The 18,062-nt window shown below is 42.9% G+C and overlaps 1 protein-coding gene across 5 annotated transcripts in view; it reads right to left on the bottom strand.

The window, feature by feature from the left end:
* Window positions 1-15,559, bottom strand: part of EPB41L4A (erythrocyte membrane protein band 4.1 like 4A) — a 255,882-nt gene extending 240,323 nt beyond the window's left edge. For 2 of the 5 annotated variants that reach the window (XR_009563443.1, XM_060296122.1), the window contains exons 1-2: window positions 14,942-15,559; window positions 14,110-14,536 (exon numbers count right to left, since the gene is read on the bottom strand). Coding sequence is in view for 4 of the 5 variants with exons in the window: in XM_060296122.1 (XP_060152105.1) it covers window positions 14,110-14,208 (99 nt within the window). In the remaining variant the exon portion in view is untranslated. The remainder of the gene's footprint in view (window positions 1-14,109; window positions 14,537-14,941) is intronic. The other 3 variants (XM_030869874.2, XM_060296121.2, XM_060296120.2) reach the window with 2 other exon arrangements.
* Between the last annotated feature and the right edge of the window lie 2,503 nt (window positions 15,560-18,062).

The following is an 18,062-nucleotide window of genomic DNA, read 5'->3' as shown; positions in this document are numbered from 1 at the left end:
CACCTAGGACTGCATTTGTTAGCATTGGGACTTTTTTGAGTCATACTGGGGTACGATGATTTTAAAACCTCAAGCTTTTAAACATGACTTATATGTTCTGTATAATGTTCAGTTTGTAACTTTTTAAAGTGTGGATATAGAGAGGGATAAGTAGGAAATATAAGAATTGGTTATTTGGGGAGCTTTTTTACTTACAGTATTTAAAAATGCAAGAGTCTGGATGTGAAATTATGTAAATTTCACTCAAATACTTATGAATCAAATCACTGTTGAACAAAAGATTTGTTGCTGTGTAATTACTGTCTTGTATGCATTTGAAAGAATTAAATATACTTATGTTTGAAGGAAAAAAAAAAAAAAGGCAAGAGTGTTCCCTCTATTTCATCATCCCTACCAGAAATTCTGGGTGCTACTGGGTATAAAAGCTCTGAATAAAATCTCCTAAAAGTGAGTTCACAAAGCAATACCCACAATTACAGACACACAGCACTGGTCCAGACCCCCATACACCCTCACACTCAAAACCTGTTTATCTTCATGTAACTACCCCAGAACGTTATGTAAAAACAGCATCTGAAAGAAAAAGAAGCTGGCTCTCTGAGGAATTCTGGAAATTTTGCACATCCTCCAAGTGCCCTTGTAAACAGCAGCAGATGCATGAAATAATCATTATCGGGGGAAAGATCTATTAGCCTCCTGATGATTGGCCCATCTTAAACCTTTCAGCAAAAGAGCAATTTTACCTTTCTACTTTCCTCTCTTGCACCCTCCCTCAGGCAATAAGAAGCGTTACTAATCAGTTTTTAATTTTCTTTCCTGGAGAGATACCAGAATGGAGCTATAAGAATTCAGGATAAAGACTTTACAAATAAAGACCAAGGAAAAACTCTCAGTGATATGAGCTCTAAAACCATGGCCATAACCATAAATTATTCTAGGCCTTTTAAATAAATAAGCATTTTCAAAAAAGCCAAAAAATTAAAATGCAATGCAGTTGGTATCATTCTGAAAAGACATTCCACATAAGCAGACTCTTTTCCAAACTGGGAGGGGGGAAAAAAAGATTCTTTAGGACAAAAGAGTCTCTCCCTCATAAAACCTACCCAGAAAGAGTTCCACAAATCCAAATGCCAAGGCTGCAGAAGGTAATCAAACCAGATGTAGGCCTAGAAGGACTTAATCTAAGGGGGTGGGGGGGAAACGGGGAAGGGTTGGGAGCATGGAAGAGATGGGATTGGCAATAAACCTAGATGATTTTCAATAAATTCTGACCTCTTCCCCTATAATCAGCTCTCAGCCCTTCCTCCCTTGCAGGCTTCAAAGAAACTGAGGGTGGGTGAGCACTGAGAAATTACCAGACAGGAAACCAAGAGACAGGGTTCTAGGACCACGTGCTGGGCTCTGGCAAATCACTGCCCCTCCCTGGGTCCCTGTTCCCACAGCTGTGGAATGAGAGGACTGGATTAGATGATTCTAAATGCCCATGCCGAGTCTAGCTTTCTATGGTAAGTGAAAGCCAGGCTGTTGTAACTCATGTCATCTCTTCCACATTCTCCCCGGGTGTCTGCTGCATTTTGGAGCAGCATCACAGGGCTGAATTAACTAAGGACGTGTGACCACACTCAGATTTGGTGCAGAGAACCAGACAGTTGAACTACTGGGCAAAGAATGAGTGGCTGGCAAAAAAAAAAAGCAATGACAAGTAGAAACCAATTTGTGTGAAAGATTTTGACACACACAGCTGTGGCATTATCTAGATTCTAGACATCTGAAATTTTCTTCACAGAGGAAACTGCCTGTAGCCTGCGTATCTACTGGGATTTGTCAAGTGTTTGAATACTACCAGTTTTAAAATGCACAATCCAGACAAAAGCTGTAGAGCTTCTATTATGCCACTTTCAATACCACTAAGATTTGCTACCATTTGCCCCAGTCATAGGGAATTCAATTCCATGAAGCCACGGTTGCTCCCTAGGCTTCAACCTGCAATCACACTAGGAATCCTGGAAGTGCAAGGTTGAAAGGAAGTCATGGGGATTGGGGAGGGTGTGTGCATTCAGAAGTGGTCTTCTAGCCACCTACATTATTTTCCCAGGAGGAGAACGCTGCACATTGCACTCTCAGGACAAATCTCTAGCAAATTCTCAGTGTGTTGCCAAGTAATAGATGAAATCCGCATACCTATTTAAATGACATTAACTTTTTGAACATGCTACATCTTCACCTACCAAAACTAACGAAGAAAGTTATTCATAAAACATATGCTAATACTCTTTTCCAGCCCTCCATCAAGTGATTTACAGAAGAGCCTGGAAGGATCAAAGGCAAATCCTTTACACAACGTAAACAGCAACACTCAAAAGCTTATACAGAAAAGATTTTGGAAATCTAAATATTCAACAACCAAGGTTTCAAGTTACAAAAGCAACAGCAGCATGACTAAAACAATCCTTCTATCAGTCTTTCTTCAAATATGACAAATATTTACTGAGCACCACCATGGGCGCTCAGGGATTTAAAAGTGAATAAAATATATAATACTTAACTGCCACCAGGAAGTTTTATAGGAAATTTTGCTCAAAATATTAAATGTCAAATTTGTTTTAACTGGGAGTGTTTTCTCTGCTGAATTACACACACCTACCCTGCCAAGGAATTAGTAAAACTAAACAAGATGCATAGATAGGCATGTCAATCAATGGAACAGAAATGGGAGTCCAGAAATTAACCTTCATATTTATTGTCAATTGATTTTTTGATAACAGTGCCAAGACAATTCAATGGGAAAAAATCCTTTTTTCAACAAATGAGCTGGGGCCACTGGATATCCACACGCAAAAGAATGAAGAATGGATCAAAGACCTAAATGTAAGAGCTAAAGCCATAAAACTCTTTAAAAATATACAAGTAAATCTCCATAACTTCGGCGTAGGCAATGGCTGCTCAGATATGACTCCAAAAGCACAGGAAACAAAAGGATAAATTGGACTCCATCAAAATTTAAAACTTTTGTACACGAAAGGACACTGTCAAGAAAGTAAAAAAAAAAAACCCATAGGAGAAAATATTTTCAAATCAAGTATCTGACAAAAAACTTGTATACAGAATATATATATATATGTATATATATACTTTAAACACTTAATGATAAAAAGAAAAATAACCCAATTTTTTTAACTGGCAAAGAATAGATATTTCTCCAAAGAAGATATACAAATGGCCAACAAGGACATGAAAAGATGCTCAATGTCACTATTTTTCAGGAAAGTGCAAATCAAAATGACAATGAGATACCACTTCACATCCAAAAGGGTAGTTATAATCAAAAAGAGTAAAACAAGTGTTGGTGAGAATGTGGGGAAATTGAAGCCCTTAGACATTGCTAGTGGGGATGTAAAATGGTGCAGCCACTGTGAAAAACAGTTTGCAAGTTCCTCAAACTGTTAAACCTATGACCCAGCAATTCCACTCCTAGGTACATATGCAAGAGAAATTAAAACACATGTCCACAAAAAGACTTACACATGAATCTTCATAGCAAAATTATTTATAATAGCTAAAGTCCATCAACTGATGAATGGACAAATATGGTATATCCATGCTATGGACTATTATTCAGCAAAAAAAGGGCTGAAATACTGATACATACATTATGAATGAACCTTGAAAACATTATGCAAAGTGAAGCCAGTCACAAAAGACCATATATTATACAAATCCACTTATATGAAATGTCCAGAATATGCAAATCTGTAGAAGCAGAAAGATTAGTGGTTGCCTAGCAGGAGCAGGTAAGAGGGTTGGGAGGAAATGAGGAGTGACTGCTAATAAGTATAAGGTGTCTTTGTGGAGTAATGAAATGTTCTAAAATTCATTGTGATGGTGGTTGCACAACTCTGTAAATACATGAAAAGCCACTGAATTGCACACCTTAAATGGGTGACTCGTATGGTCTGTGATTTATATCTCAATAAACCTGTTTTTAAAAATTAAATGAGAAATTAAGGAGTCAAGGAGGTACACTCCTTGTACCAGGGAACCTAGAAAGTAAAGAGGTGAAAGATGTCTTCTCTTTCTCAGATTCACTGCTTATGTCGATCTGGAAGTACTTTTCTTATTCAGATTAATTCACCCAGTCAGCAATCGTTCATTGATTCCTTAGGAACTCGGCTTGACTTGGGGATCCCATAAAAAAGATATAGTCCCCTCCCTCAAGGCTTTCCATCTCCAGTAACAACAGCTCCCTCTCATTAGGCACAGGGCTCAGGGTTTCACGTGCAGTATCTCAGGATAATAAGCTGGAGAGCTTGACCCTAATTTTACAGATGAGGAAGCTGACTCTAAGGGTATGTGACCTGACCACATTTACAGCACTAACACATGGAAAGGAGACCTGAAGCCAGATTTATCTATGACCTAGACCCATTCTCTCTTCATCTTACTATACTGCTCCCAGGGCAAGGTGGGCAGGAAAGTACGGAAACTCCTGCAATGAAATGCAGGCCTGATTCAGGTCAGGAGAGGGCCTCTCCAGTGCTTCACCAAGGAGAAGTCTTCAGAGAAGGTGGCATTTGAGCAGAACCCTGCTTGACGAGAGCTGGGACTTCACTCAAACAAGATGAGGTGGGGTGGGGCTTTCCGGATAGAAAAAGACCAGGGTGAGAGGGAGTGTGGAGAATTCAGACTAGAATGCAGCTCCCTCTGGCTAGAATCCGTGAGAGGCATATGGTAGCAGTGGGAGGAAGGTCAGATGGAGGTGGGGTCCGATCATGAAGGGCCATGATACTGAGGAATATAAACTAAGCCACGGAGGCTGAGAACCCGTGGGAGTATCCAAGCCAGGGTGAGACAGGCCACGCTAGAGGCAGTCACAGGGGATCATGCTGGTGGCTACTACAGGTGTCCAGCTGAGAACTGAGAGTGGTCCAGATCAGGGCAGGAGCAATCAGAGGAGGGGAGAAGAGATGAATCTGGAATATATTTAAGAGGTGGAATTACAACACCTGGAAGGCTGTGGAAATTTACAGAGAGCCCAGGCGCCAGAATTCTGACCAGAGGGGCAGAGGGCCTATCGCACCCACAACTCCTACCTTTCCTCCTGACTGAACCCCTCCCCCAGTTGCCAGCTGCCTTAGGAAAATGGATTCCACCCCCACCCAGTCCCAGGGAGAATCTGTTGCCCTAAAGGTGATCCTATTGCCATTATAGCTCAAGAATGGCCACAAGACTTGTTCTGCTAAAAGACACAAGGGAAAGTCTGATGGGGAACTTGGGGAGAAGGAGTCTTCTCTCCTTTTTGAAGAAGAGTCTGTCTCTATTCCCAACTCACATATTGCCATGTGCAAATACTGTCTCTAGAACCATTACCCATCTGCATATGACCCTGTCTCCCAAGATGACAGAGCCCAGAAGAGATGGAGAGAAGCTGGGAACCTGACGTGAACAAATAAGCTTCCTCACGTTAAGAGAATCTGCAATGGAATCTCCGCAACCGAGAATCAAAGCATCTTAACTGATGAAGACGGAGAGTGGCCTCATTCGCCAAACTAGGCAGCACAAGAAGAGAGAGTCTGGAGCGAACAGAAGGGCTTAGACATCGAGTGTGACCTCCAGTAGGCAATCAGAAATACAAGTCAGGTAAGAGTGAGGAAGTCTGGACTAGGGGTACAGATGTGAAGTTTCAGCATCCCAGTGGTAGCTGAGGCAATGTGAGTAAAAATACAGAGACCTGAAAAGTCACTGGTACCTATGGATATCGAACCACCACTGTTCCCCCACTTCTAACAACCACCCATGCCTCTCAGAGAGCCAGTGTCACTTTGGGCAGGGGTGGGGGATTAGATATCCCAAACTGGAATTCAGGAAAAAAATTATTAGCAAATAATAGATCACACATAATGATAGCTATCATTTATTGAGCACCTTTTATCCTACGTGCCTAAAATTCTTTTCTCAAATTTGCACAGTCATCCCATGAGGCAGTTATCACACTCCTCAGCTTACAAATGAGGAAAGGGAGGCTAGTTCAAAGAAGAGTCCTGTGGTCCATCGCAAGACCAACAATTTCATGGTAAACCAGGATTTAAACACAGGGCAGGATAGGGGAAGGGGAGAGATTGAAGATGACCACACAGCACCCCAGTTAGGAGGCTGGTTGGTGCAAAGTGGGAGCAGTGAGGATGGTGGATAAAAACCAATTTTGACAAGTGATAATTAAGGCAGCAGAGGCTCCAAGACCGCTTCTCAAACACGGCTCTGAATGAAGGGCAAAGTGGGACGTGAGTGGTTTAAAAACTCAAATGGTCTCGGTGGGCTAGCTCAGAAACTTGACCCCCATTCAAGTCACTGTTCCTATGGAAAGCTGTATTCTACGCAAGGTACTTTTTACCCAACTTCCAGGACGCTGCGCCCACAGAGTTGGTAGCGCTGAGCATCACTAACTGCGCTTCCTCACGTGCTCAGAACACGGCATTTCTCGACAATCCGCTGCCATATTTGATTCCCTCCTTGGTCTCAGTCGGCTGATTCCTCCTCTGCCGTCTGACCTTTTGGTCACTGACCATGGGGGCTAGCACTCAGCACCTCTCGGGTTTCCCTGCCTGCCACAATCTCCCTTGTTTTAACTTCCACTTGGCATGTCAGTATCCTTGAAAACAAACTTCTTACCCCTTTGGAAGCCACTGCCAGGCCCTCTCATGACTTCAGCGATTACTGGGAGAGCCTCTGCAGAGAGCCATCTCAGCCTTTGGGGATTCAGCAAGAGTGTTTAGTTACAGAGAAATGGATTACCAACAGGCGGCACTAAGGAAAAGTGACTGTTTCACTTTAAAAAAAAAAAGAAAAAAAAAAAAAACCAGGAAATCATGGTTCAGAGGGCACAGGAATGCAATCCACATTTCTGAGAATGCTACAGACTCTCCCAAGTGTGGTAACAGGCTTTTTGAGTCACAAACTAAACTGGCTGGTTCCTGACCTTAACACACCTAGTCGAGACCCAAACAAGTGATAACAGAGGCCTGGTTACACTTAACACGTGAGACTTAGAAACAAATCTTGCTACGCAGGAGCAAACGTCAGTTACTCTTACCCCTCAAAGCAGGCTAACCAGGAGCATTATGTATAAGCTGTACGCGTGGCTAAAATATCAGAGACAAAAGCTCGGTCAAAGCAGTCAACCCCAAAGAAGCTGCAGGGTTATGACAAATCTGATGTCTGATGTGTCCTGTTTATAACAGGCCTGCAGAAAAATCCATTGTGCGTCAGAATGAAAAACTTAACATTTGTCATAAAAACCCAGTATTTAACTTCTCAACCCTGTGTTTTCCATTATGCCTTAGAGCAGGGTCAGATGAGGTTCAGGAGTAAAATGGGTGGTACAGCAAGATTAAAAATTATACCAATGGTCCCCGATTGTGTAAACCCACACTGTGAAACCAACTGATACTGTTCTCCAATGGTTTACAGAATAAGAGACAAGGAAGAAAAGCAAAGTGTGAGGATCTATTATCCATTCGTGAAATATGCCCTTCTTCCAAAAGACTCTCGACCTATAAGGGGAAAGTTCTACTTTTTAAAAAGAGAGAGAGAGGGAAGGATTCAGTAGTTACTTCTACACTACAAAGATGTTGGTAACTCGTGTTTTCTAAAATGGCCGCTAGTCAGCTCTTCAATGCGCTACATGCACCCAGTCCACTGCACCATCTCATTTTCTACCCATTATCAATATAAAAATTAGAGTATCTTGGCAACAGATTTTTCACAGTGAGATTCTCTTTATTCTAGGTCTTTTCGAGTAAAAATAAAATGGCAAAGAAACCTCATTAACCAGAAGATTTTCAATATGGCCTATTCCAACGGTAACACTCCATTCATTCTTCTATTCAAATTACAGTGAATAAGCATCTATTACATGTGGTGTACAGCTCTAGCTGCTGGGGATCACGGGCGAGGGCTTTCAGGCTTCTGAGGGAGACAGACGTGTCCAGAAATAATGCCTGCAGTGTGGTAAGGGCTATAACAAGAAGCGTGCAAGACACTGACAAGCACTTAACTTTGCCAGGGCACGCCAGGTCTAAGTCTTCCTAGCAGATGGGACGCTCGGTTCAAGTCTTAAAGGATGAGCTCAGATGAGCGTGTGCTTAGGGAAACACAAAACAGTGCCACTCAGTGGGAATCCCAAGTATAAGGCACAAGCAAGTCTGGTATGTTTGGGAGACTGAGCATTTGTGCGTGCCCATATAGAGCAAGTCGTTTGGGTAGGCACACAGAACTGCTGAAGGTCTAGAGCAGGGAGGGTGGCAAATCAGACAGTGAAGGGTGGACTTTATATGCAGACAGGAATGAAGCACTAAAAGAAAGAGAGGATAAGGAACGGAGGAGAAAGAATCTAGACCAACATTTTCTGAGGGCTTACCACATGCAAAGCACCTTGAACTTATGAAGTGGGTATGACTTTGTTCTCATTTTACAGATGGGGAAACTGAGATTCAGAGAAGAAAAGTATCTTTCTGGAGGCCCCACAGCTAATAAGTAATCAGTGGAGCCAAAATGTAAATCCAGGTGGTCTGATGCTACAGCCCATGCTTTTCATCACTTCAGTATATTGCTCCTAGTCTAAGAATATTAAGCAAGTTAAAGATACAGATTTCATATTGTTTTCACTGACCTATAAGGCACATGACTCACTCCTCCAAAAGAGAAAAAAGAAGGCATCCAAAAGTCAGTTTGCATCCAATGTGTACCAAATAAAGGAGAATAAAGGAAACTGCTACCCTCCACAGCAGTGGTTCTCAAATGAGGGTGATTTTGCCCATCAGGGGACATTTGGCAACACCTAGGCATATTTTTGGTTGTTAGAACTAGGCAAGAGGTGCTACTGGCATCTCATGGGCAGAGGCTACAAATACTGCGAATTATCCTGCCATGGAGCAGACAGCATCCCACAACAAAGAATTGTCTGGCCGGACTAAGATACAACCTGACACAAACCACTGAAGAAAAGATGAGTTTCCCATCTTGTTTTGTAATAAAAATAACCAACCATTGTCCATACAGCTAATGGACAGTCAAGTCTGGACTTCTGACCCTGCAACTTAGATTTAACTCTATCGCCATCTGCTACGGTCTGAACGTTTGTGCCCTCCTGAAATTCATATGTCGGAAACTTAACTCCCAAGGTAATGTGTTTTAGGAGGTGGGGCCTTTGAGATTAGCGCCCTTATTTTTTAAAAAAAGGCCAAGAGAGCTCCCTAGGCCCTTTTGCCACATGAGGATACAACAAGTTTTCAACCTGGAAGAGGGCCCTCACCTGACCATGCTGGCACCCCGATCTCAGACTTCCAGCCTCTAGTACTATGAGAAATAAATTTCTCTTGTTTATGAGCCACCAAGCCTGTGGTATTTTCTTATAGCAGCCTGAACAGACTAAGACACCACCCATGCTCAAAAGAAACAAAAGCTCTGCATTAGTTTAAGTTTAGTTCAAAGTCCGTTTAAGCTTAACATCACAGAATTCAAGGACAATTACACTAATGGGGCTGCAAAAAGTACGATTCACCATCAACCAAGAAAAGTGTAAGTCCCTATAAGAGGATAGCTAGCCATTACCTGCTAGAGGTAACAAACAATTCTTTCCCCATTATATTGCTTTTAAATCACTTTTAAACCATAAATGATAAATGACATTTTTAATAATTTTTTTCAAGAAAAACTTCTTGTAAAATTGAGGGGGCACTTAAGTCTGAGGATGTAATGTATAACATGGTATTTATAGGTGATAAGGCTGTATTGTATAATTGAAATTTGCTAAGAGAATAGAACTGAACTGTTCTCAACAACAAAAAAATGTAAATATGTGAGGTGATGGAATGTTAATAACTCAATGGTGGGATGGTGGGAATCCTTTCACTATATATATATATATATATATATATAATATCATCACGTTGCACACTTTAAATATATTACAGTTTCATTTTCAATTATACCTCAATAAAGCTAAAAAAATATTTTCAATCATTTTTTAAAAACAAAAAAATATGAAAGGGCATTTATACAGTAGCTGATCTTAAACAGTCACAACATGGATATCATATCTGAATTTTAGAAACCTAGATGCAGTGTGGAAGAGGGGTACTTCTATCCCAGTTACATCTAATTTACTAATTTACTAACCACAGCCTAATTTACTAACTACAGCCAATCTTACATTAACAGAAATGTTGGTGTATGATTACTTGCTTCAACCTATGTTTATAAGGTCCCTGACTGTGTACCTTATGTAGTTGATATTAAAAGGTATAGATATACACTTAATGTGATTTGTGAAAAACTATTGTTTTTCACTTTTTCCAAATTTTCTCAGATGTTTTCTTTACCAGTCCAAATGGAGTGAAAATTACAATCCTTGGTAAGGGACACGCATATAATTTAAGTCCCCAGCTTCTGTTTTTCTAGTTTATTAGGAAGTTTCTGATCAAAACATCAAAATTGACTCATAATATTCCCTCAGGAACCTCAGGATGATTAGGAAGTAACTTCATTTAAAAGTTAACGGATGAATCTAACTTTGTGAATTGTATGCTATATCTCAATAAAGCAGTTTTTTTAAAAAGTTAATGGAATTTCCATCTTGCTGTCATATTGGTTTCATTAATTTAGTCAAATACACTGAGGCAAAAATAAGCACCTCAGTGTTTATTACATTACTACTCAGAGGACTAAAATCTTGCTGAAATGAAAATACTAATCTAGTTCACATGTGCAGCAGCAATTATGAGGACTAAATCATCAAACCTTGTGATTTTTTTCCCTAAAAATCTTTTGCTAATCAAATGACAACTTATAAAAGTAGTCTGAGCCACATTCAAGTTTTGCTTTCTAAAAGAACTAAAAGAAGGATCTCTACCTCCCCCAGGACATAACAAAAGTTTCCCTGAACAAACACTGCTCAAAAAACCAAGAGACCAACCACAGCAGAAATTCTTACTAAAATAAACAACAGAGATAGCAGCAGAGAACAAACAGCTAAAAGCTATTGTGTGGCTCGACACACAACCAATAACATTCAGTTTATATAAACTTGGGTTTTTAAATCTTGCAGAGGGCTCAAACTACGAACTGCACGCAAAAGACTTTCTGCTTGACAAGGTGAGGTTAGCTCTAAAACAAGTTAAGAAGGCAAATTGCTACATCACATTAGTATGAATACAGACACTGGGTTTTATTTTTCTAATTATTTTTAAAACAGAAAATTATTTTCCATTTAAGTGCTACTCATCTTAACACATAAGATGTGTAACTATTGTCTTCAGGCTGAAATGCTTTCCATAGGACACACGTTGGTTTTTTTTTTTTAAGTTGATGAAAAACTTTGATCTGAGTTGCAGAAAAATCACTTCATAACTAACTTTTCAATGAGCAATTTGGTGCTTAAAGAAATCCAGAGAGTGTTTTTCAAAATAGCACACAGAAAAAAATGTTTTACCAAGCTTCTCTCATATGTTTTCTACTTAAATTTACTACAATTAATCTTCTTTAACCTACAATGCATTATTATAACAGTAATGCCAGCAAATTCTTAAGTAACTATTTAGGAATCAGTAAAATTCCTTCCATTAAGGGATGAAATATGTGAATAATTTTACCACAGAATTAGATATCTTCATTTGAGAAAGAATGTGAAAAGGGGTCATCTCAAAATAAATATTAGATAATATTTTTGAAAAAAGATTTTTCTATTTTAATTTCAGGGGAAAATGTCACATGCTTAACTTCGATTTTAATTAGTGATAATCAAAATTATCAAGAGTACTATCCTGGGGGGGAAAACACTGTAATAGTAGTTATTGGCTATTAAGTTTGAAGTAATTGCTTACTATTTCATTTACAAACTAAAGTAGGAGTTAAAGAAAAAAATAATAATAATAAAGCAGGAGTTAAAGAAAGTGCCAAGTAAGTACAGAACAATAATATACATATATTCATTCAATGTTTGAATACCATCTACGTGCAAGATGCTGTTCATACGTTATACCATTTGTAAATATATATATATGTGTTTAATTTAGTACATACCACAAGCAGATAGGTGCTTAACACATGCATTTTATGGTAGCATGGTAGTTACAGATAATGTGGTTAACTTCAGCAGACATCTGTGTTATACATATGGCCATCAAAATAATTGTGGCATGCTTTTGTGACACTGAAAGAGGGCAAGCCTGTTGCAAAATGATTACTTCCAACAAAAGCATGCTTAAATTATTGTTCAGTTAAATGGCACATATCCAAAATAACAGCATTATAAAGTTGCTATTGCATTTGAATCCCTCACCAATTTTTGACCTATTTGTAAAACAAGATAAGCACCATCAGGATATAAAAAGTAATTATGGATCAGGATTTTTAATTCATGTTTCTTTGACAAAATTATTCCATTTGATTCTGAGTCTTGGCTGCTCTCATGACAGAATAATGTACATGTTCCACAACTGACAGGAGTAGGGCTTTCATGATTAAATAGGAAGCTCACACACCAGATGACTTTAGACTTCAGAAAGATTTCTATGTTTTTTTAGTAACAGATCATCAGTTATCTTTCTCTAATTGTTTCGAAGCCAAAGAGAATCTATGTATTATCAAAAATGTATGATTTTTTTTTTTACTTTTGTCTATTTTGTGCTCACAGTACTCCAAAGAATGTTACGTCATCTTGTAAAGTAAGTTCTTTTCCTGATTTCATAGGGGTGGGGGGGATTGGGAGTTGGAACATAAAAAGCTAAAAATATACAATGAACACTCTCCCCCGCCAGTCTTTTATTGTCCTCGAAAGGAAACACTAAATGAGAATCTGATTGACTTTTGCTTATTAAAATTACAGAAGAAACAATATTCAAAACAATTTCCTAAAGGGTTAACTGTATCTTGTGGCTTTAATTGATCATTTTTGCCCTCTTTCTCTGACAAAAAAAAAAAAAATGACAGCTGTGAAATTAAAATTCTGTACACCAAGAACGGTAATAACAAAGCTGAAGCTTTTGGCCAAGAACATTTACTCTAGTGTGCATAAAGCTATGTAAAATCTGATTCACACAAGGAAATGCCCAGAGCCTACGCCATTAGGATTAACTTCTGAGATGACAAGACTAGGACAAGACAATTGGCAGCCTGAACTTGATTTCTCAGACAGCCTCCTTGGCGGGGGGAGGGGGACGGTTTCCCTTCATCAGACTCAGCTGCTGAGGTATCTAAAATGCCTAAATGATTTAAAACTGAAGGAGAAAGGGAAACAAAACACTCGGGATTCCGATCATCTCTAGGTAGCTACGTTGTTGCGAGAGAAAAACTAGCGCGCAGGCGCGTCAGTCAGGTTGTCAACCGTAAACATACGAGCTCGCCAAAATTAAGGAAGTGAATGTCTGCAAGCTCCCACAGCCTTTTTGTTTGGGTTCTCTAGGTTAATACCAGTAATTGCATTATAATGACCTACGAAGAGACGCAAAGTTATTACCTCGTTTGGAGAGATGTTTACTTAAATGTTGGGATAAACCAGGTGGCTTTTGGAAAAGGAAATTATTTTCCGGCCGAACGTAGCATTACCCAACCACAAACACAGGCGACACAATCACAACCACCCAATAAATGTGTTTCAACGAGTGAATTATTTTACTTCCCCAATAATCCTATCAAGAAAAAAGGTCTTCAACAAAGCCGAGGGAGAGCGTGCCTTCAACACTGTATGCTGCCCGTACAATCAATTCTGCGCCTCTTTGGGAGCTGCGGGGGCCTTAAACGCTTTTGGAGGAAAACGACGTAGGGAAGTTTGGGTCTCAGCTGCAGGACGGTGGATTGCAGCCGAGAGCTTGGTGCATGGACCCTCCTACAAGGCGTCAAACTTACTTTCCTTTATGAAGGACTCAAAGTTAACTCACCCTGACACGTCCTCCCTCCACCTGAGCGTGGGGGGCAACTGCCGTTCGTTCCCACCGTGCAGAGACGCCACCGCCGTCCGCCCCGCCCGGGTGACAGCCCTGGGACAATGCCGCGGAACCCCCGAGCCTGCCCGGCTACGCACCCCCGACCCCGAACATGCCCCCGGCCCGCGCCTACCTTGATGCCCTGCTGCTGGGTGGTGAGGGTTAACTTGGATTCATTCAGAAGCAAAACTTCGCAGTAAAATTCTTCCGGAACAGCGCAGAAACAGCCCATGTCGGCTGTGGCCGGCCTCAGCCAGAGGAGAAAGCTGCGACCCAGGCGCTGAGCCGCCCCCTCCCCTCAAGCGCGAGGCATTAAGTTATTGTCCGCACCGCGGCGAGGTCGAGAGGACCAGTTCCCGGCGGGGTCCAGCGCGGCGTGGACCAGCAGCGCGGCGCGGACGTAAGGTAAGGAGGGCGGGGAAGACCGGGAGAGAGTCAGCGCCCGCGAGCGGCCAGGGAAGCGCCGGAGGAACTGGGCGCAGAGGGCGGCGGCGCGTCCCCGCGCATCCTGCGGCTCCGGCTCCTCCGAAGGCGGGGGTACCGCGGCCCCAACCGCAGCCCTGGGGACGACAAAAATCTCCTGTCAAAGGATACAAGAGGCAAGAAAAGGGAGGGACGAGAGCTCTAGGCCGTCCCCGTACTTGGAAGCCCCTAGAAGCTCTGCAGCCGCCTCCACCCACGCCCGCCTGGAGCGCTGCAGCCACGCACCGGCCTCCTCTCCGCCTCCGGGGTCCCCAGCGGACGCGCACTTCCAGCTCCGACCCCACCCCGCAGCCCCCGGTCCGGTCCGCCGACTGGGGAGCACTCGGCTGTTCCTTTGTGTCAGGGGTACCCACGACGTCCCGGCCCCACTGCAGGGGCAGTGGCGAGGGTCGTCACTCAGTCGGCTACCTCCACCTCCACGTTCCCAACCCGCGGGCACCGAGAAGCCCGAAAAGGGTCGGAAAGGGCTTCGGGCTCCTTACCGCGACCGGCGAGTGGAGGTCAGCTCGTCGCGGGGCGCAGCTCCCGTCTGAGGATCCCCCAGTTCATCACGGGGCTACGTGTAGCCAAGTTGAAGCTTTCCCTCCGAGAACCCCCTGCCCGGGCGGCGGAGTGCTGCTTCCCCGGGAGATTCAGAGAAGCGGGCAGTCGGGGGACTTGCGGGCGGAGGAGCGGCCGCCCCGGCTGGGAACGCGGCCGGCGGGCTGGTGGGGTTTGCCCTGGGCGCGCCAGGCCGCAGCGGCTCCCGGGAAAGTTCTCTTGGCGGCGCAAGGGATGGCGCCCCGGGCGGGAGTAGCCCAGGTGCAGCTGGGCCGGGCCCGGGCGTCTACAAAAGGCCCTGGAGCGAAGTGGGGACCCAGTGGCCGGGAAGGGGGCGCCCCTTCTGGGCGGGGTCTCGGCCGGGGATGGAGGGTGGAGCGGAGGTGGTCAAATGGCGAGGTGCGGAGAGGTCCGCACAGGAACCTGCGCGACGCAGGAGCGGGTCCGCCTAGCCGTCGCAGGCCCTGGCCCGGCTCGCTGTATGGGTTTCCCGGGGAGACCTGGAGGCTTGCTCTAGGAAGGCAGGCGCAGCGAGGGTCGGACCCCGGCTTTCCGCGCTCCCAGTCCCACGCCCTCCGCGGGACCGGCTGTGTCCAGGATTGGCGGGCACAATAGCTCTGAGGCTGCAGTGCCCCCTGGTGGGAACTCGTGTCCGTGCACAAGCAACCGAGGCTGAGCAGCGGGTGAGGCAAGGCCCCCGCTGGCCTTCGGAGCAGGTGCAGTTTGTGCACTTCAGCTGGGAACCAGGAGCAAGTTAATGCAAGTGAAATAGGAGACACAAGGGGAGGACGCGGGCCGGGGAGGACGCGGGCCAGGGTGGACGGTAGGCCTCCCAGAAATCTTCTCTACATTATTAGAAAGAGCGAGAGTTTGGGTATCAGACGGTTTTGAGCTCTCTCCTTTACCACTTTTAAACTACGGAGCCCAAGTGCGAAAAATTTGCTTAAAGCCTAGGACGCTACTACTTAAAAAAAAAAAAAAAAAAACACCTGGCATCCACAGCACAGTAGAATTATAGAATGGAAATGCACAATGCAACTTTAGAAGGAATTTCCTCCCATAGTGGTTTGCCACAAAGGACCTTCTGTAGAAAGCCTCCTTCCCTGTTGTCTCAGCCCCATCTAAACATAAATTAGCACAACCCCCAAAGAGTGATAAACCCACTATGTTTGGTATGAACTTTACCTAAAGCTAAGAATCAAACCCTGCTTTATCTTTCAAACTTACCGTGAAATTGAAGCAGGTTTCGAAATTCTAACCAAATTCTGTGTCCAACTTTGGGTTGCACTGGCAAAGTTTTGCCTCCCGTGAGCTGACATCTTATTATTCTAGATTTTAGTGTCTTTACTTGGGGAAGCTTTTCTTTTCTGTAATATAATTCCTCACACAAATTACCAAATGTGACTGAAAGATTGCATAACAGATTTTCATTCTTTACCACAATATCCAATAGAGCCACCTAAGCTTACAAAAACAAAAGATAAGGCCCAAGTGTAATCATTTGCTTGCCAGTTTTGAGTTTTGCTGCCCCCTGTTTTATGTTCTTTGATTTTGTGATTTTGTTTCGCTTTACCTCCAATGGTAATGGAAAGGCTGGGGTTTGGGGTGGGGCAGGGATTCTGTTCTAGGCTCCTCACAAGGGAAAGTACAAAGCCATGGAGTCCTATACATATGACAGCCTTTTCTGGATGACACATTTTCTTTTCCATGTCTTTATTGGGATGGAGAAAACAAAATCCACTTAACACAAAATTAGAGTTTCCTGGAGAAAATAGGAATTCCACAGGTGTTTTGTTGTTGTTGTTAAACAGCCTATTGAGCTATGGAAACCAAGCAAGACACTGTGGGGCCTTCCTGGGAACAGACCCCACCCTCATGTCCCCTTGCCTCTTGTTTATATTATAGAAAAGCTTTAGTCTCCTAGGCCTTCCCCAAGTTCCAAAGGGAAAATTTAATCAGAGAAGTGAGAAAATGCAGAAACAGAGGAAAACAGTGAAGCAAGACAAAATAATAATAGTTTAGCCATAAAACAAAGGACCTTTAGTTCCTCCTCAAGGGCTTATAGATAATGTTCTGAGCCGTATCCTTGAGTTGTTTTGAAGATGCTAAAATCCCACCAGGTGGAAGGAGTTAACTGCATGTAGACCACAGACCAGTTCAAACCAGAAGGTTGGTGATGTTAACTTCTGAAACACCACCCTGTTACCTCACCACCAACCATTCAGAAGGATATCCACCCTCTCTCTCACCTTGTCTTTAAAAACCCTTCCAGGACAGCCATCGGGGAGTTCAGGTCTTTGTGACCGTGAGCTGCCCGTTCTCCTTGCTTGGCCCTATGTTGGGTGCCTTGCAATAAACACTGAACTTTCATTCACCACAACCCGGTCGGGAGATTGGCTTTACTTTGGGTGGGCTAGCAGACCCAATTTTGGTTCAGGAACACTATAACTGGCACACAGTAAACTGTGTATATTTGAAGGATACAGTTTGTAAGTTTTGACTTATGCATACATGAAACCATCACCACAGTCAAGCTAGTAAACCTGTCCATCACCCCCTAGAGTTTGCTCCGGTACCTTTGTAATCTCTCCCTGTCATTCCTCACCACACCTCACCTCCCCAGCAACCACAGACCTTCTTTCCGTCACTATCAGTTATCGCCATTTTCTGGAGTTTTAGATAAATGGCATAATAGTGCCAACTCTTTTCTTTTGGTCTGGTTTATTTCATTTAGCATAATTATTGTGATATTTATCCATGTTGCTGTGTATATCAATCGTTTGTTCATTTGTATTATTCAGTAATATTCCTTTGAACATGTGTATGCCACCATTTGTTTATCCATTCATTTGTGTGGTTTCTAGTTTTTTACTATTACAAATAATATAAATATTACAGATCCTGCTATGAGGACTATACTAGTGAGCTCCGGCCGCCAAAACAAAAAGCCATAGACTAGGTGGCTTAAACAACAGGCACTTATTTTCTCACAGTTCTGAATGCTGGAAGTCTAATCAGGATGGTTCCTTTCTGTTGAAACCTCCTCTCCTGACTTACAGGTGG

This window comes from Globicephala melas, chromosome 3, assembly GCF_963455315.2.
Source record: "Globicephala melas chromosome 3, mGloMel1.2, whole genome shotgun sequence".
Lineage (NCBI taxonomy): Eukaryota > Metazoa > Chordata > Mammalia > Artiodactyla > Delphinidae > Globicephala > Globicephala melas.
The sequence above is the reverse complement of the archived record's forward strand: the minus strand, read 5'-3'. Positions and strand labels throughout refer to the sequence as shown.